The sequence below is a fragment of the Pteropus medius genome, unplaced genomic scaffold (assembly GCF_902729225.1).
Source record: "Pteropus medius unplaced genomic scaffold, Ma_sr-lr_union100, whole genome shotgun sequence".
NCBI classification, from domain to species: domain Eukaryota; kingdom Metazoa; phylum Chordata; class Mammalia; order Chiroptera; family Pteropodidae; genus Pteropus; species Pteropus medius.
Window position 1 is genome coordinate 12,077,738 of NW_024349519.1, and position 21,361 is coordinate 12,099,098.

The 21,361-nt window shown below is 32.7% G+C and overlaps 1 protein-coding gene across 9 annotated transcripts in view; it reads right to left on the reverse strand.

The window, feature by feature from the left end:
* The window catches only part of CCDC91 (coiled-coil domain containing 91), a 354,495-nt gene that overhangs the window by 290,560 nt on the left and 42,574 nt on the right, over positions 1 to 21,361 (reverse strand). For 4 of the 9 annotated variants that reach the window (XM_039882427.1, XM_039882425.1, XM_039882426.1 and 1 more), the window contains exons 2-4: positions 20,915 to 20,991; positions 14,281 to 14,323; positions 12,088 to 12,166 (exon numbers count right to left, since the gene is read on the reverse strand). In XM_039882427.1, the coding sequence (XP_039738361.1) occupies positions 12,088 to 12,166; positions 14,281 to 14,323; positions 20,915 to 20,963 (171 nt within the window). In that variant the 5' untranslated portion in view covers positions 20,964 to 20,991. Of the gene's footprint in view, positions 1 to 12,087; positions 12,167 to 14,280; positions 14,324 to 20,914; positions 21,028 to 21,361 lie in introns of all 9 variants that reach the window. The other 5 variants (XM_039882422.1, XM_039882421.1, XM_039882420.1 and 2 more) reach the window with 2 other exon arrangements.

The following is a 21,361-nucleotide window of genomic DNA, read 5'->3' on the forward strand; positions in this document are numbered from 1 at the left end:
TTTGACCCAGCAATTGCAATTCTGGATTATTTATCCAGAGAAAACCAAAACAATAATTCATAAAGATCTCTATGTTCTTGGCAGCGCTATTCACAATATCCAAGATTGAAAGCCACCTAATGCTGATTGGTTAAAGAAGCTATAACCCTGAATACCTATATTTCAAAAGAAAAGTAAAAGTTAAAGAGAGAAACCTCGAAATTTTTTAAATTAGAAAAAATACAAGAATAAACCCAACAAAATAAAGCAAGTAACAATCATTGAAATTAATAAACCAAAAAACAAAAATAAAATTAGAGTGTCAACACTGACTAAAGTTAATATTTAGAAAGCAAAAAGATCTATATCCTCTCTGCTGCAAAGCTTTGAGGTCTTTCACATAAGCTTTGCCTTCCTAAACATTACAGGCTTTTAACCTGCTTACCCCTATTTGGACTCGGGCAGTGGTCTGATATCCTTCCAGGCTATAATGCAGTGCCCACCTCACTCTCTCTGTTCACACTGACACCTGTATCTACCTCAAAAAGTCCTAGTTATAATTAATTATCTATAATTATTTCATTTCTGTGCACCTTTCTAGTCTATAAGACTCATGAAGGCAGACATCTTGTATGTCAAGAGTTTAGCTAAGCTACTCCATGGTATTGCTGCCTGAGCATCCATTTTGTTTGGCCAAGTGGCCTGCAGAGACCTTAAACTGACAGTAGCCCTCTCATGCAAGTACATTCCTTATATAACAGCCTACTGAGTCACAAGAAAATATGATATGACTTCTCCAACAGCCTTTGCGATCAACAATCTCTCCCTGCCTCCCAGGGCCTTACCCCTGTGCGCTCCTTAGATAAAATAACATCCCCATGGATCTTACCAAAACCTAGCTCTTTTGGTTTGAATTGATTAATCCAGCCTTAGTCCAGGAACCCCAAATCACTCCCCAGGGACCCTAATAAAGGCATGTGTTCCAGGTCCTGTCTCTCCATCTGTACCCTGCCTTGACTTCTCCATGTGGTACCTTGAGACATGCCATGTACTTCCTCCAGGACCTGTGAATTATAAACTTCTATATTTCACTTTCTCTTGCAGTCTGCAGTTGAAATGCAACTCACTATCTGGCAGCCTATGCTCCACTTAACAAATGTTAATTTAACGAATTCATAGCATTGTCAATCTTGTTGTTTTCCATTATTCCCCCTGTACTTTATAGATAACAAATGCTTATTGAACAGAGAGGAGGAAAAAAAAAAAAACCAAGAGAAGGTAGAAAATAAAGAGTCTTACCCCCTGGCTTCAAACAGGATCATAACCAATGTGCAGGTAATCTATCTTCAACTTTTAGGAGAAATAAAATTCATAAATTTCATCAAACATTCCATCAAAACTAAGTATCTGTGTTTAGATCACAAGACCAAGGATTTAAAATAATATAAGAATGTCCCTTTAGGAACCTAATGGATCAATAAGTTCAATAAATGTTTATTTGTTGGATAAATGAACAAATATATCACCAAAATTTTCCTTTGTTTTACTTGCTATGTGTCCCTAAATGTTAAGCAGATGGTTGAAGAAGAAAATAACAGTTGATTTAGTTGGCTAAATTTAGTTGGGTTTCATAATAACCAAACTATATGTAATACTTGATTACAGTGTTTTGTCAACTCTGTGATGTTTGCCAAACTGAATTAAAGTTTCCATCTAAATTAGCTGAATCACCTTTTACCCACTTCCTTTATCCTGACTTCAGACTTGACAAATACAAAATGATCAAATCCTTTATATCAGGCAAACTTTCTACAGGATTAAGATTTGGTAAAAACTCCACTGTTTCTTCACAGTTCTAAAGTATATCCTGAAACATCTTTCTGTTATAATTTCTAAATACTTTAAGTGGTCTCTGTGTTGTTTATCCTAAAATATGTGTCCATTATTACAGGTACTTAGTCCAAACTAATCCATCTAAAGAGGTCCACCACAATAAGATATCACTTCACACCTGTCAGAGTAGCCCTCATCAATAAATCAACAAGTGCTGGTGAGGATGTAAAGAAAAGGGAATCCTCATGCACTATTGGTAGGATTATAAATGAGTGTAGCCACTATGGAAACAGTATGGAGATTCCTCAAAATATTAAAAATAGATCTACGATACAATCTGGTAATCCCACTTCTGAGTCTTATCTGAACAAAAACAAAAACAATAATTCCAAAAGATAGATGCGTCCCTGTGCTTACTGCAGCATTACTAGTAACAGCCAACAATAAATGAATGAATAGAGAAGATGTGGTATAGATACATGATGGAATATTCTTCAGGAATAAAAAAATAAAATCTTGCCATTTGCAACAACATGGATGGACCTAGAGGGTATTATGCTAAGTGAAATAAGTCAGACAAAGACAAAGACCATATGATTCTCTTAAACATGAAATCTAAAAAACAAAACAAAATAAATGAATAAACAAAATAGAAACAGACCCATAGATACAGAAAACAAGCTGATGGTTGCCAAAGGGGTGGGAGTGGGGGAATGGAAATTTAAAAAAAAAAGAATTCCAGGACTCCAAAGGGAGGCTGACCCAGTAGACTTCAAGGATTCCAGCACTAGGATCTGAATTATAAAACAGTTTGTCAATTAAGACCTCATATTGATCCCTTAAAGATAGTGTAAGGACAGTATATATGTTCATGAGATTCTTTCATGTTGTTATGTGTAGCTGTAGACTGTTAATTTTCCAAGTGTATAGTGTTTTATTATATAAAAATACCCCAAAATATTAAACTTTTTACTTTTGATGGACAGTTGGGTTGTTTCTAGTTTAGGGTTATTCTAAACAAAGTTGCAATAAGCATTATTTGATACATTAAAAAATACAATGTGACAACTAAAGACCATGTCAACCTATCATGTTACCACTAATTTGTCCAGGGTCAGTTAAAAAGACTTTATTTTCAATGTACTTATAAAATTACCATCGCATTCAATGTGATCAATAGGTCTTATGTGTGACCATATAAATATGAAATCTGACATTATTTAGAATTAGAGAGCATGTTTGCCCCATACTTACATTAATAAAGTCAGTAAGTGAACTATTTGATAATTTCTATTGATCTATCTAGTATGTCACAGAAACATAAATTATCATCTAAATTAAAATAGTGTTGCTGAACATACATACAAGAATATTCACTGTAGGGGTGTTTGTAAGCAGCAAGAAACTAGGAGGGAAATAATTGGTTACATGAAAATGGGTACATTCATGTTAAAGAGTACTATGCAAGCACTAAAATGAATTTCAAAGTTCTCTAAGTACTCCTGTAGAAATAACTCTTATTGTGGGAGAAAAAAAGCAAGAGTTATTAGCAGGTATATACAATATGTGACATATGTGTAAAAACAAAAAAAAAAAAAGGAGGATACATTCACATTTTTATGTGCCTGGAAGATATCTGAGGAGTTGCAAAAGAAAATATAAAACAAGTTAAATCGGGGAAGTGCAACCAGGGGACTAAGATAAAAAAAATTTTCATTGTACCTTATTAACATTTCTCTTTTCTTTCATGCCTTTTATACTATATATGTGTGTCTGCCTGTCTGTCAAAAATAATAAAAAGTTTATTTTCTGAGGCCAAATATAATTCAGAGGGATAACTATGTAGAAATTTCTATATTGGTATATGAACACTGGGCAATGATTCTTACTGTTACTGAAACAAGTAGATTCTAAGATTTATTTTTGGCTAATTCAGGATTATGATGATAGAGCACTATGTTCATCTTATAGAAAAATAATTAACAGCCAAGGTTTCATTTTTTAGTAATATGAGAAAATCCCTGCAAAGCTCTGTTTTAAAATTGTTTTATCTTTTAAAATATATTCTATAGTATCCTAAAATCAAAACCACTTTTTATAAAGCAAGTTCAGAATTAGATAAAGATTGTAGTATAAAATACTATAAGAAAAATCAGTTTCAACAGTAACTGATAATAATTAAAATATATAGAAGAGGACCAAGTTTCTCTTCAATATTATAGTCCTTCACATTAATATTTGTGTTCTACATTTATAGCTATGTTTTCAGAGAAAAGATGTAATTTATTAGAATAGTACTGTGAGAGTTGAACCATGCAGTTGAAATCAGGTACCATAATTCACCTGTACTCATATTACAGACATTATAACCAGAAAATAAATGTTGAAATAAACTTAGAACTCAAAATCTGGAAGAACACAGATATCATCTACTCCTTCGATTTATAGATTAAATAACTGAGTTTCAGAGAAGTTACAGTTAGTTGAAGGCAAAGGCAAAAGTCTTCACACCATAGTCAGAGAGAGATATTTGATTCTAAACACTATAAACCTTATCTTCAAAGTCATAACAAAATCACTGATATATTTCCTGTTATATGCATTAATGAAGACAGCAACTGACATAAATTACTGAAAATCCACATAAAGACTAATACTTACATGCACGGTAATAACTCACAGCTTTATAGAAGCTATCAGCTTAGTCACCATTTATAAAATCTGGCTCCAGAAAAAACGAAGAAAAGTTAATAACCTGGGAGTTAAGAAAAAAATACCAGAAGTAGCAAAAAGAAGCTATCTGGCAATCTTCTATCAAATAATTGGTATAAAGATATTATAAAATTATTATTCTACAATGGAAATCCAGTTTATGTGCTAGCAAAAATGTCTACTATGGATACAAAGTACAAGGATTGGAAAATTTTTAAACAGTTGTATAGGTATATACTGCCTACCAGCATGTGACTACGTAATAATTCACCTTAAAATTTTATCTCAAATATAGAACAGAATAAAATTCAGTTAATGTTTATTATTCTTCATATAAATCTAAAAAAGAATATCAAAATTTTTTCTCAAACAAAAATGTGTAGACTCAGGTTCTGAATTCTTGTAGATGTGTAATACAGATTCTACTGGAAAAACAGGGTTAGCAAGGAGAGTAATGGGATATTAATAAAATGACCGATTTGTTGTCCTAGGTTTTCTGGCCAGGAGAATGGAGAATGGAAAAACTGAACCATGAAATCAAAAAGGCATCTGTCTTCCAGGTTTCTCTCTGCCAATGTCTTGAGAAAAATGTTTGAACTTTCCTGTTGGCTTTGTATGCAAATAGCTCCAGATGCAAAGTGAACCACATCTAAGTTATTTGGTTCAACATCTGCTGGTCCAATTCCCATTATTCCTTCTAAAGGGTTGGCTTGTGACAGACAGTTTAGTTTGCCTTCTATATAAGCTGTTTTGAAGGAGCTAATTTGGATTAAAGTATCTATCTGGACCTCTTGTTTTTCCCTTTGATGGTCAATGCATTCTAATGTGGTCTGTGTAGTGCTACGAGGAACTTAGAAACATATTGGAAAGGACAGTATTCAAGGTTTTGCCTCCCACCTCGCCTTCAGGACAATTTATATTTATACAGTTAAAAGCAAAAAGTGAACAGTCATTTGCTTCTAAAACAGTACCACCCACATTGTACACAATGGCAACAAGACAACGCTTTCTGACTTCGTATTTTTTCACACAACCTCTAGCAAAGATTTGAAGCTAAAGTTATTGAAAAAAGTGTTTGCCAATATTAATACATTTCATGAAACATCCGTCATTTGCAACAATTTGCATATGGCATCACTGAAAACAGGATAAGATATACAGCACATGGTATGTGGTATCTGATACACAGTATACTTTTAAACATGTGATAATGAGCAAATTAGTGAATGAATGAATGAAAACAATTTTTTAAATCTTTTGTCTTTTCTTTTTTATTAAATTTATTGGGGTGACATAGGTTAATAAAATTATATAGGTTTCAAGTGTACAATTCTATAATACATCATCTATTACAAGTTGTGTTCACCACACAAAGTCAAATCTTCTGCCATCATATATTTGAACCACTTTACCCTTTTCTAACTCTCCCTCCCTCTCTTTCCATCCAGCAACCAATAAACCATTTCTGTGTTTATGAGTTTTTGTTTGTCTTGTTGGTTTGTTGCTTTGTTTTATATCCCACATATGACTAAAATCATATGGTTCCTGACTTTTTCCATCTGACTTATTTTGCTTAGCCATGATATTCTCAAGATCCATCTATTTTGTTGCAAATGGCAATATTTCATCTTTTCTTGTGGCTGATAGTATTCCACAGTATATATGTTTCACATCTTCTTTATCCAATCATCTGTTGAAGGACACTCAGTTGTTTTCATGTCTTGGCCACCATGAATAATGCTGCAATGAACACAAGGGTACATATATCTTTATAGATAAATGTTTTCAAATTTCTGGGATAGATACCCAGAAGACGGATTCCTGTGTCATATGAACACTGTAAAAATTAATTTAAATAAATCTCATGGATTCTGAAACTTTGGGTCTGCTGCAATCAGGAAACAATCAGAAATATACTGAAGTCAAACCAAGACTAACAGTGTAATGATCTTAGAACTTGGAAAGTCAGGAAAGATAAAGTCCTTCCCTCAAAAGGGAATGACAGGGAAGAGAATTTGCACCGGGAAATAAAAGTAGAGAATGAGGAAGAAATCGGAATATCTATCTATCTCTATATATATGTCTATATTCTGATACACACACACACACACACACACACACACACACACATATATTTGCATTTATATGTATATACATGCATGTGTATATATCACAAGATAGACATTCATTTTGAAGTTAGTTTACCAAAAAGTAGAGCATTACAAGTCCCATAAAAAATTTACAAAAGAGGATGTGGTTCCATAATGTAGCGGTTAGCATGTCTACTTTACACACAGAAGGTCCTGGGTTCGCGCCTCAGTAGAGCCACAGTCCATGGTTTACGGCCATGCCACCCTAAACAAGCCCAATGTCTGATCTCAGAAGCTAAGCAGGGTCAGACCTGGTTAGTACTTGGATGGGAGACCACCCAAGAAGACCAGGTGCTGTAAGCATAAATAATATTTTTTTAAAAAAATTATAAAACATAGTGAATTGTTTGACAATGATGTAAAAAAAAGAGAGAATTTTTAGCCAAAAAAAAAAAAAAAAATCTAAAACATACAGTTCCATGAGTAGCCAACTCAAAAACATTCTGATATTATATGCTATGCAAAATATGGAATGATTTTCCTTTGGAAAAATGTTTAGAAAAATAAATTTAAAAAGGGGCAGTTAAAAGAAATGGTTACAGAATTATTATTATTGCTTCTAGACGCCCTAGTATTGTGAACTAAAATTTAGTCTAGCTTTTCCTGTCCTTTGGTGTTACCTGCTAAAATGCAGTAGTATCAGGAAAGAAAATTAAAAAACAAAACAAAACAAAAAAAACCAGCACAATAGCTATTCTCTCTTTCCAAGAATGTGTGACAACTCTTGTTAATCATTATTTCCAAATCATCTAAATTGGGAATGACCAAGAAAGTTAACTGAGCCCTAGAGGAAGTAGCTTCTTAGCCATCATTGAGTAATTAAGATTTCCAAAGTTATAATTTTTCTGGAAAATTTAGGTTTGGCTTCCTCTAACTTGTAATTGAAAGACTATTTACCCCAAAAGAATTTTAAAAATAAAAAATAATTACTTTAAAGTAAAACTGCTCTTCTAACAATCAAGAAACAGTTACTGAGTATTGTTTACTAACGAGGCACAATAATATCCTAGGTACTTAGGATTCAAAAAGGATTAAAACACAGTCTCTTCCCTCAAAGGCTTAGACAAAAATAGACGTAGAAATGGGAGTTGTACTAATAAAAATATATTTTAAAAATACAAATTAGTACACCCATGTTCATAGCAGCATTATTTACAATAGCTAAAGGAAGGAACCCAAGTGTCCAATGACAAGATGAATGGATAAACAAAATGTAGTCTATACATATGGTGTAATATTATTCAGTCAAAAAAAAAAAACAAGGAAACTCTATTACATGCTACAACATGGATGAACCTTGAGGACACTGCTAAGTGAAATAAATCAGTCACAAAAACAGAAATATTATATGATTCTATTTATATGACATATCTAGAGTAGTCATATTTATAGAAATAGAAAGTAGTGTGGGAGTTGCCAGGGGCTGGGGGGAGGAGAAAATGGTAGCTATTGTTTCATGGTTACAGAATTTCAGTTCTATAAGATGAAGAAGTTCTAGAGATTGGTTGCACAATGATGTGAATATACTGAATAGTGAACCATACACTTAAAAATGGACAATATGGTAAATTTTATGTTACATGTATTTTACCACAATTAAAAAAAAATACTAATTGGCATAACCTAAGTGCCAAGCAAGTGGTGCAGGAAAAAAGTAGTTAAGAAGAAGAAGGAGCAGTTAAGACATGTGGAACAAATTCAGTGAAAGCTCAATACCTTTTCTTAAAAGAAAAAAGACTCAAGTAAGCAGATGGGACATGAAGGAAGGTATCACAATCAAAAGCAATGGCAAAGAGATAGGAACAGATATCATCTAGGAACACAATGTAGATCACAGTTTGACTAGCTCACAGGCTTCAAATAGAACAGCCATGGAGGACAAGCTGGAGGGTAAGGTTATGAAATAGGGAGAAAATGATTCAATAGAGACAATTCTTCTCATTTATTTCACTGAAATAAATGATAGCCACACTTACTAATGATAGTAAAGACAAGAGGAAAACTGGAAATTGAAAATTCCATAGATGTATCTCTTATTTATATACTCCAACTCTACGATAATGGAAATAGAGACACATTTTAAAAGTTAGATGCCATACCTTAACAAGATATGAGCCAAGAGATAATAGTTTGTGTAAAGAACCAATATGCACATTTCATTTGTTCTGACTGGCAAATTATTAATTTTATCATCAGTACTGCGCATAAACTAGCATTTTAGAAGGTCCCACTCTGTAAATGATGGTACTATCACAGTGAGATGTATGTCCTGAGGAAACTCGATTCATTAACAGTAGGTACTGCAGGTTACAGACACTTTTAAGAGATAGATTCATTATTCCAGTTGCTATTATGAAATCAACCTCCAACTAAGTGCCAACTCTGAAGCAGGATAATCACCAGGTACCCTAAGCCCACTACACTCTTTACTTAACAAAATCCTTTATCCTAACCCCAAGAATGAAAATTTCTATTCTCCCTAAATACTTCAAAATCTTAAACCAAATGTTTCTGAGTAATCTTCTATGATTTTAAGCTGTGCTAGAGCTTGGTTAATATTCATCTCTCTTAAAAATAGTTTTCATATATATTACAGACAGCTAGGATATAGATGGAGAAACAGACAAAAGGAGACTATTAGTCTTTTCTTAAACTGAAAAGAATCTGCTTTAGATCTCTTAAAGTTCCCCGTCTTCTCTGGTCTTTAGTATGGAAATGATTAAATTGCTATGCTAATTAGGTTGTTCACATCACTCATGTCTAAACAACTTCCAGATACCTGAATCAGAGGCCGACTTTTCCAGCAGCCACAGGAAGACAAACATTTTCTACAAAGGAGAAAAATTGTTTTGGCTGAGCAAACACCTACCCTACCTTTAACTTCAGCTCCTGGTCAGGTTTGTTTTCCTCCACTTCTTTAAGTCACTAAGGAAAATCAGAGAGGAGACTTTCTTCAGATCTATTCTTTTATTTAAGAGAGTGAAGGAGAGACATTGTGTGTGTGTGTGTGTGTGTGTGTGTGTGTGTGTGTGTGTGTGTGTGTGTGTGTGTGTGTGTGTGTGTGTGTGTGTGTGTGTTTACACACACTAAGCGCATTAGAGGTTAATTTCTGAATGCTCATTTATTCAGGCTTCGAGACTAGACAGACAGACAGACATACACACACACACACACACACACACACACACATCTATACATAAAGAGATAGAGATAGAGATAGATTCACTCTAGGAAAACAGGAACTAGATAATCTGCCCACAACACACAATTCTTTAATGCACTGCCACAATAATTATAGGAAAATAGACTCGGTTCCTGCTTTCACATAAAGTAATGAAGTGCAGTTTGGCCTCAACTTCCAATCTACTGAAGCTATCTCCTTAAAAGCCACTGATAACTGTATGTGGGTTTTCTCCCAGTCTCAGATTTCACTGACTTCTCTATAGCCTCTGACACCAGTGACCACACCTTCTCTGAAATTTCCTACTGATGTCTGTGTTGCAGCACCAACTCATACTCTCATCTCTCAAGTCTTCTGTCTTTTTTTCTTATTCCTGTTCCCTAAGTATGGACAACCAGATTTCTCTACTTAACCCTATTCTCTCTACATACTGTTTCCCACAGCGATCTCCTACAACTTTGACTGTCATATCAGTGGAAAAACTCCCAAACCAAGAACCCCAACCTTGACCTTTCCCCTAAACTCTAGGTACAATTCTTTTGGAACCAAGGCTTGAAACCTCAAAAGTCAGTTTTGATGCCTCTTTCATCCTGATATCCAGTCAGTCAGACAGTCCTGCTGATGTTTCTTTCAAAAAACTGAAAAAGAACTGGGATAGAATTTGAAAGACTAGATTTTATTCCTTAATATATTTATCTGTATCAAACTCTAAAACTTTAATAAACCAACATTTCATCATCTGTACAACAGAAATAGTGTCGCTTCCCTACTTACTTTACAATAATTGTGACTGTGCACTACAAATCCTAAACCATTACATAAATATCATTATCCCAAATCTCCCTATTAATTTCCATTGTCACCCTAGTCTAGTCATTCATTCAGTTATTTATCCATTCATTCTTCTTTAATTATTCTTTCTACACATATTTATTGAGAGCCAACTATACGCTCGGCACTATGCTTGGCGTTTAAGACATTAACGACAGGACAAACAGACATATAGAGCCTAACCCAAAAAACTTACAGTATAACATGAAAGTCAATATAGGTGCATGCCGTTGTGAGTGGGTTCTCTGGGAAGCTTTCCAGAAAAAGAAAGATTAAAGCAAGAAACAACACATAAACAAATAGGAATTAGTACAGTAAGGAAGTGAGAGAGAGTGGAAGTGGAAATCAAGGTGGAAAATTCCAGGCAAAGAAAACAACATATATAATGCCCTCAAATAAGAATGAGCCTCTTAATCATGCTATCTTCTCTCCCACATTTATTTACACCTTTGTTCCATTTCTTCTTCTCCCTTCAAAATCTTTCTCCATTCTCCCATCTTTGCCACTGAAAGCAGATGCATCCTTCAAAGTCCAGATCAACAATATAAACTGTTTCAAGAATAATATTTGGTTCCTAATACGCATGAAACATTTGCTAAACGAATGGATGATGAAATGGATCATTCTGCCCAAATCACAAATATGCATGTGCCTGCCCTATCTTCCTTTGAAATAAAGGACATATTCCCATAGTGCCAACTGTATAACGAACACTGAGAAAATATTTGTAGGATGAATACCTCTAATAATTTAAGACTAAGAGGAGTTGTTAAAGAATATTTTCATCTTCTACCTCTGACCTTACAATGAGTTGTCAGAACAAAAAGTCTAGAAACTCAAAATACTATTTAGACATAAATTATATTAGTACTCAGACTTCCAAAAATCTCTCGAGAATGGAATTTACTTTTTATTTAATTTTTGGATGGCTTAATTTTAATTTTTAATATTTTTGAATGACTTTCCTGTAAAAACCTCTAAATTTAAATAGTGGTAGAGATAAATACTGGTGGAGATAAATTATGAGATATTTAGAGAATCTCTCATAAAATTTGAGAATATTTATAGAACATAAAAAGAAAGTCTTTAATTAATAAACTGGACAACCTAAAAAAATTATTTAAACCATACCTTCCTAAAACTAAGACATATAAGGAAATGTAAACTGCACTTTTTAATTGCATTTAATTTTCGTGTTATCATTTTTTGAATCATGCCTCAAGTCACCATTGAGAATTTGCTATGAAATTCATAATTTGGTATGAAAAAAACCTAGATTAAATCTGGGTCATTTCATTTTTTAGATCAGAGAAGGTCACATGCAAAGATAGAAAGAGGCCTTCAAAGAAAAGGCAAAAGTGTTAAATAAGAAAAAAATTCCTAGTTGTGGTATACCAGTACCTGTAGGAAAAGCAGCCCAAGGAATAGCAGGAGATGTAGTTTGGGTTTCACCGCTTCCACCATCAAAAATCTCTGCAGCCTAGAAAATAAAGGCATAATTATTGTAGATCTGAAAAGCGGAAATGCTATGTAAGCAATCAAACTTCCATTTCTACAAGCATATTCTTTTTAATACAACACACATTTTCAAATTCTCTCCGAATGCTTAATTGCTTTTCAGTCTTCATTGCTACCACCCCAGCATTACTTACCTCCCCTGTACTCCTGCTCTATGATCTTTAAGTAAAATGTTCCTTTCTTACTCAGATATATCTCCTGCCAATAAAATTTTTACTGTATCTATCCTTAACCACATTTTCAGTTGTAAATTTTATGTCTAAGTACTCTAAACTAACTTACCACCTTTACCTATGTATATAAAAAAAAAATCCTTTTTCTTTAAAATTCTTGAGACCAAATCTTTTTCAATAATAGCATAAGACCTCATTAGAGATCAATCTAAAGAAACAGGATTCATCTAAATTCTTGAATAATCCACCAGCTGGATTTACTAGTATTCAACATGTAGAATTCCTAAAGCTGATATTTTAAACAAACAAGCCCTCCTATTCGACACTTTTACAACTAAGGGACAATTACTTAATGTTGAGATGCGGGTAAAGTGCAGTTTTCTGTCTCTTAAGCATCCAGGTCAAAGTAAAATTATTATAGAAAAAATATCATAATTTCGATTCACATTCTGCATTGAGTGTCAGCCAAGGAGAAGTTGGGGAAATCTACCAAGTGATGTAGAGCACAGTAGCTACTCTCTACAAACTATGAAAAATAAACATGGTTTATATAACTAAGGATAATGAGCTTCTATATTTCTACAACAGGATATGGAAAGAACGAAACCTAATAACCGCAATTAAATTGGCATGGTTGGTTAACATTGCACCTATGCAATATTAAAAGTAATAGATCCACTGACTATAACGTCGAAGTATAATTGTTCCTCTAAGGAGCACTACCTACTCATTTTTTTCTTAATATAATAAATCAAGCATGATTTAAATAAGACTATACCAAGTTTTAACCTTCATATAACGAACAATTTCTAAACAATAAACTAAGATTACATCTAAAACATACATTTCTTCAAAATATAAGCAATTTTAACAAAATTTTAATTGTTATATTTCAGTAACATAAACAAGATTCAATCACCCAATAAAACCCCAAATATTAATATATAATAAACCAAAAACAATTTTAGATGAAATGTAGAAAAGCGGTGTTAATATTCTAAATATCTCCATATTGACAGAATTAAAGATAAACAGAAGAGAAAATGATCCTAACATAAAAAAAACTCAACTCACACCATTCTTTCATGATATTCAGAACACTGGATATATACTTAGTATCTTATATCTCCTATTAATGTCATTAATTATACTCCATATTTTTAACAATCTTTCACCAAATTCAAACTATGTTAAATCTTACTAAAAAAGAAAAATCACAAAGCTCATTTGATAGTAGTTCCAGGATTTGAGCTCATGCATCCTGACTCCTAATCCAGAGATTTTCCTGCAAGACTATACTGGCTCCATAAAAATAACTGGGTTACAAAATATTTCAATAAAATGAACACTCACTGAAAAGGATTAAGGAAAAGACAGTGTTTCTTCATCTAACAATTTCCACTTAAAAAATATACAACTCAAACCTGAGAGAATAATCTAACAACATAAACATACTAATTAGCTCTTTAAACCACCAAAAGGCTATATAGTTAATAGACTAACTCAACTCATTACAGGTATAAACAAGAAAATATGTAACAGATCTTCAATAGTCATCTCTCATCTCACAAGTATTTCCTAATTGACACATATCCCAACAAAATCATCTGCTGACAATTTTTAAAACCTCTTCTTTAGTGCTTCCACTAGTAGCACTTAATTACCTTAATTTAAACCATTCCTATGAGCAGAATGAAATGTTCAATAATAGTAAATCAGTTTAACTTTCAAAGAGGATATATTTTAATTTCCCTTGATTTTATTTGTTATTCCAAAGCTACATTCAAAATCATCGAGAAAGAGATCATGAACACCAACGATAAATGAAACATTTCAAAGTTAAAATTTGAACAGTTAAAACAATTACATAAGTAAGTAAAATAAGATAAATAATATTGCATACCTCAAAACCACCAAAATCATCATCATCCATTCTTCAAGTGCACCTGAAAAATAACGGAAGACACTGAAAACTCCGCACACACAGTCATTTATGTCAAAACACTCTCTGACTTAAATGTATATACATCGTGATTTGTAAATTAAAACTATTTCATTTGGGTTTTAAAAACAATCCTTTTTAAGAAACTATGTGTGTATGCATTTTTAACTCAAAAAGACTGGATTTTTTTCTGGCAAAATTAGCCATTCTGGCAACATTAGCAATTTCTGTGACTTTTTCAGCAACCATGTATTTTGCCATTTTATGTTGAGACTCCAGGAGTGGAAAAATATTCTTTTACATTTTAATTTGCTTTTCCCAAATTGGCGCTAGGGCTCAATTCAATAATGCTTCCTGCTTTTTGCATCTATTCTTCAGTTGTCTGGCAACATCAGCACAAACTCTAGCTAAGAACAGGACTGTGGTGAATTTTTGGAAATCTGTCCTCCACCACAAAGGTTCTTCCCTTGGTTTCATGGCCGAGGTTGATTTAGATTTTCAAAATTGATCAGCATTTTTGAGCTGTGGCCACAACTTCTGGAGCATTTTGATATGTGTATTTTTAGCTAAAACTGCTTTGCACTTTTGGAAAAATGTGGAGCAAGTTACTAGGCTGATCAAGATAAATCAAGTCATGTATTCATGGGAGAGCAGGGGAGAGAAAAACACAAGCAAATATCCAGAATTCCTCTCTACTTTACCCTTAAAGTATGTAAGAGAGATAGGCAGTAGGACAACACATGCTTTATTTTGTCCTAAATGTATATCATAAAAATAAAAGGAAAAAACCATGAGTACTAGGGCTTTTTAAAAAAGAAGAAAAAAAGAAGCTTTTATCTAATAAACCAAGAAATAACTAAAAAACCTGGAGAAGTAAAATAAGAAATAGGTGGTATACATTAAAATAAAAAATAAATTCATAATAAGTTGTGAATCAGTAGCTGTAAGTGATATTCTACTGAATAATAACTGGTTTCCTTTTCTATATTTCAAAAGTGAACATATCCATATATTAATTACAGTTTCCTTGACTCAGTAATACAATAAGGACTTAATTATAGGAAAACAGTCTTCGCCAACTTCTTAAAAATAAAACAGCTAAATGAATTAAAGCGCATCTTAAGCAATAATTCTAAAGGCATTTTCTATGGCACTTTGCTTTGAGCAATGAGGCAGTAGTCATCTATAGCTATGCTTTACCTTTTCTCTGAAATTAATATTAATGCCTTCAGAAATAAAACAAAAAAGGTAAATAAACAGTAAAAAACTATCTCAAGGATTGTTTTGATTTAATAAGCAAAGAAAATTTATTTTCACAGAAACTCAGTAGGTAATGACACTAAAAGAAACATGTAAACAAAAAAATCTTACAAAAAGGTAGGACATTAAATTAAACTGAATATGATACAAGTATTGTCACCATTACTCATATTTTAAAATTCTAATCTAAAAACTTTAAAAATCAAAACTAAGCCAGTCATCCGCATACTGCACTTAAAAAATATAAACCAGACTTTCAGAAACTTTTGATGGTGGTTAGTTTGAAATGGAATTCACATTAATTTTGTGTCGCAACTGAATAGAAATCTGTATGTGATTACATTTTTTCATGAAGAAATTAGGAAAGAAGAGTGATATGGATACCGAGAATTAACCAAGTCAAACTATAAAAACCAAGTTTGTCGTTTCCACATGTATCCCACAAATCTCAGGAGACAATTAAAAAATATTTTTAGCATCTACAAACACTGTACCCGAATAATATGGTTTCAAAAGAATGGAATTTTTATTAGAGTAATGCTTCTATGTGTTTTCATAAGACATATCCCAATAAATTATTTGTAAGGTGCCAGAAAATTTGAAAACAAAAACAAATACCCATGCCTAACAATCATTTCAGCTTTGCATAATGAACCAAATACCATCAGGTTCTTAAGTACCGATATAGCTCTACAAAAGAACATATTGGTGATCACTGACGTCTTCCATATCTCAGCACTTTTTCATATTAAAACGCAGATGATAGTTTTTCTCTATTTTATCATCAAAGAAATATTAATACATTTTAAAAGACAAATGTGTCCTGAGTTTCTTAAAATACAGTATTAGAAAAAAATAAACTTTATTCTAAAGCAATAATCTTTCTCTGAATAATTTAGTTTCAAGTCTTGAAACAGTTTCTGTTCCCTTCTGAACATTTTAAAGATCAGGAGGAAAGAAAACTACAGCACTGAATTAATTTTACAAAATATAAAAACGAAAAATTAATTTTTAAAAGGAAATATTACAAGTGTGGGCTTCTTTATGGATTTAGCCTCTCTAATACATTTAAAACAGTAGTTTATATAAAGTCCACCTATAAACTTTTTAGAATATTTCTAGCACATAACACTGTATCTCATTACACTACAAATATAGCAACACCAAATATAACTCGTATCTAAGTTATAGAATCTTGAGCATGGGCAAAAAATTGACAGAGCATGTAGTTTTTTCTTTCGTGTCCTGGAAGAGGGAAAGATGTGTACTTTGCTCTGATTAGATATCGACATTGAAAGATCTCATAATATCTAGGTTTAATAATATACACACTTCTTTACATATGAATTCAATCTCTTTTGTTGCACTACTGTATTAATTCTCTCCTTTACTATCCTCAATATTTAATATATTGCTAACGGTTTTCAAGAAAAATATATATGCAAGACTTAATGTGACAAATTTTTATTGAGCTTCTTCTATGAAGAAGATCACTCAAGGTCCTTAAGGAGTTATGGTCAGGTACAGGAGCGGGAGGGCAGAGTGTATGAAAAGCATGCAAATACAATAATATTAAATATAAAAGAGTCTTAAGAAAAAAGAAAATATGTCCAAGGTGAGAGGAAAGATTTTTAGGTGATGTATTTAGTTGTAGCATCATGAAATGCTTCAGGTAGGACACATTTGAGATCTATTTTAACAGACCTAATAGAGAATTTTAAATGGCACATTAAGAACATGCCATTTAGTCAAGCCTTTTCCTAAAAGCTTTTTCTTAAAAGATAGCAAAGATCTGTTTTGATTGTTTGCTTCCCCATAAAGACAAGGTGTAAGAGAATGTGAAATGAGAAAACTGCAAAAAATTTGAAAGCAAACACAAGGTGAACCTTAAACTACCAGTGAGGAAATATGAGAATCAATTACGTTTACATCGTAGAATGCACAAAAGGCTAAGGAATTGGGGGCACTGAAAGTTGGGTAAAGGGCAGACTCAACATAAAGAGTCACAGGTATATCCTAAGACCCCCTTTCAGAATCTGCACAACTGGGCAACTTACAGTTCCTCATCACAGCAGAAGACTGAAGGTTTATCCCCTAGACAAGGTAAAACCGAGGGTCTCTGAATTGGAAGACACTGAGACAGGTGGGTTAAGTCAAAGTTGTATCAAATATTGAGACCCATGCTCCAGGTCCTCTTTCACCACTCAAAGACCAAACTGCCAGCGGCTGGACTTCAACCTCTAGTAACCAGTTTATAAGACTTCTCTGGTGAATCTAATCGACCCCTGAAAAGGACCTCCTGAGAGGTTCCACAAACAGCTCACTCAGCTAACACTACTTTGACAAACCCTATCCACATGTATAGAATTTCCAATTCGTTCCTGATTTTAATACGAGGCAGAACAGTCTAAAAGTTAAAAGAAGAGGCAATAGAGTCGGGCTACCTGGATTCAAATTCTAGCTCTGCCACTTATCAACTGTGTTACACTAGGCAAATTACTAAACATTTTGTGACTCAGTTTCCTCATCTCTCAAAAACAGATGATGACAATAATAATAATTAATATTAATGGTAACTAACTCCTAAAGTCATTATGAAAATTAAATAAGTTAAAATAGATGAAGCACTCAAAATGTCTGACACATTCTAAGCATTATATGTGTTTGCTGCTTTATTATTAGTGCTTCACTCTTACATATGAGCGGACTGCCAGGGACAATTAAAGATATAAGTAAAATTTATAATGTGAAAAATAGAGACCAAGCAAAAAAAAAAGGAAGAAGGTGGAAGAAATGGAGACTGTATAGCAAAAAAATATTCAAAAAATAAATAAAAAATAAAAACTATAACTAATGCCTTTAGAGAGTTAACAGAAGATAGTATATCTATGAAATAAGAATGGGAAGACCTAATTTTGGGGGCAGTACAGAAGGTGAAGAAGGGGTGTATGACAAGACTAAGGTCTTGAAAATAAATATAATTACGGAAATGAAAAACTGCAGAGTATAAAAGAAAAGGAAATGAACAGAGTGAAAGCATAACAAAATTACAAGACCCAGTCCAGAATAGACATCTTCTAATTATTAGAAATTCTACAAAGACAGAACAGAGAAAATAAAAAGGAAGAAATCATCAACAAAATAATTCAGGAAAATTCTCTAAAACCAAAGGATAGGATTTTCAGATATAATGGATCCTAAAATATCCAAGAAAATAGAAAGGAAAAAAACCACTTTAAGTCACACTAGAGACAAATGGAAAATCCTACAAGCTTCTAGAGAGATAAAATAGGTTTCATACAAAGGATAAAGAATATAATGGCATTCGATTTCACAACAGTGTCACTGGAAGATGAAAAACAATGGACCAATGCTTATAAAATTGTGAGGGGAAATGATTTGCAACATAGAATTATATAATCAGCCAAACTAACAAATACTTATGGTAAGAAAAGAATAGTCATAATCATACCCTCAAAGTCTCAAAAAAATATTTCCCAAACATTCTTTCTTAAAAAGCTATAGAGTAAGCCAAGGAAATAAGACACAGAAAAACATGAGATTAGGAAACAGGAGATCCATCTAAAGTGAAAAGAAAATGAATTCTCCCAAAATAATAGTGAAGTAAATTCCCAAGTTATCTATGTAGCAAGAATAGAAAGCAACCAGTCTACATTGGAACATATCAGAAAGCTCCTGTGAGATGTATTCAAACAAATGAAATCAATAGACTGTATCGTATCGTGTTTTACCATCATGAGAGTGATTTCAAACAAATAGGGGAATATTTGGGGTTGAATTAATGATCAGCAAATTAACCAAATGAAAACAGAGAAAATAATATGATAGAAAAAGTAAACATTATATACTATATTTCTCATCTGTGAATATTATTCAGTCATAATAATATAAACAATGAATAAATAACTGCATCAAAATTATAACTATTTGGGGAAGGTAAGAGAAAGATGAAGTATATGGTATGGGGTAGAGGGGGGCATAAAAGACAGTTAAAGCCCCATCTTCCATATTGGAAAGCTGACACATAGAAACTGAAAACTCAAGAAGTAGTACAATAAATATGTTATTTAGGGATGTATTGGTAAACACTAATAGAATCAGCTATATGAGCTAAACATGTTGCCTCAAGAAAACAAGAAATGGAGAGGCCGGAAAAGAAGAATAGGCATTGCAGAGTTTGTGTGTCATATCAAGCTTTGTACAGCTTTAAACTATGGGCAAACGTAACCGATTTATTTTTAATGATAATATAAAAAACATATGGCACAATGAGCCAACAACCTATTATTTCCATCAAAATACACTGAAAAAAAGTCAATGAAAATTTTGTTTTGTTTTTACAAAAACTAAAAAAGGCTTAAATGTTTTAAATTAGCAATTAACCAGTGAATAAATTTAAATTTTTTATATTAGTATTCTTCATAACACTTTCCTATATGACAAGTAGTTATACAAAATGTAAAAATGCATCTCAGACAACAAAGTTGTTCAAAACAAAATGGAAAAAAAAATGCCTAACAGAAAAAAGACACTAAGGTAACTGACTTCAAAAAACAATCCCCAGAGATCATCCAGATTATTCAATCAATCCAAAATGCCCTACTTGTTAACACCGTCCACTTAGCATTTAACTCAATCTCTATCCCATCTGGAAAACTACTGGCTAACCAATATCCTCATAATCACAATATTTTTCCATTTGATGTTTCATGCCATGTTTCCTAGAAACAATAGACAAGTGATTTTTTTTCTGATTGTCCCAAGCAAACGTAAATCAGAAAGAAACAGGACGCACGCACACACGCACACACACCACACACCCTTACTTAAAGTTAAAAATGAACAGCCATTAAGACTTAACTATTTGAAGAGTCTAATCATATAAGATCAGAATTTCAGGTTTATCTGTTCAAGGAAATTGTTTATCTAAATTTGTATAAGCTCTTCTGAGGTACAGTAGGAAACCAATTTTTTAACTGTTTTCTACTTCCTAGCACATAGTAGGAGCTCAAAGACTATTTTGAATCAATGCTTTTGGAATACATTACTGAATGAAAGCAATTGCATTGCTAATAGTTCCCACATGACTTCCCTTTCCCTCTTATTTTTCAAAGAAAAACACATTGGACCTTGAGCAGTAAAAGACCATGTTGCTAACACTAAAACAACTCTACCCATATTAAGACATGAGCTTGAAGGCCAACACATTAATCACAGTGGATAACTCTTTATAAAGCAATGACGTTTTAAACTCTAAAACCAACGTGTCAATCTCAAATCCAAATCTTTCCAAAAAGTAATGAAAAATATATACCTCTATGGGACATGAGCTTTGGAGTCACACATGTAAGCAAAAGAAGCATGAAGACAAAGTTGTGAATTGTGGTGGCACTAGTGAATGAAAGCAAAAATATATCCTTAAAAAGCCTATATCACAATATTAAGGTATTTTATACGACAGATAATAAAGTGTTAGATAACAACACAGTAAAATAAGTGTTGATAACATTATGAAGTACAGATGATCACATGTTTAATGTCCTCTCTAATAAGAAAGCATTTCATAACTTTCATGGTATTATCTGCTCTCAACTATATTATTTTCTATCTATAGTGAAGCCTCATTTATCTAGACAGATACATCCAATAATCTCATCCACCTAGAACATGGTTATTCTGATAAAATAAGCACAACATTCTTTTGGGTAGACAAGACTGAAATAATAAACTCAATGTTTCAGTGTTCAAATACTTTAATCAT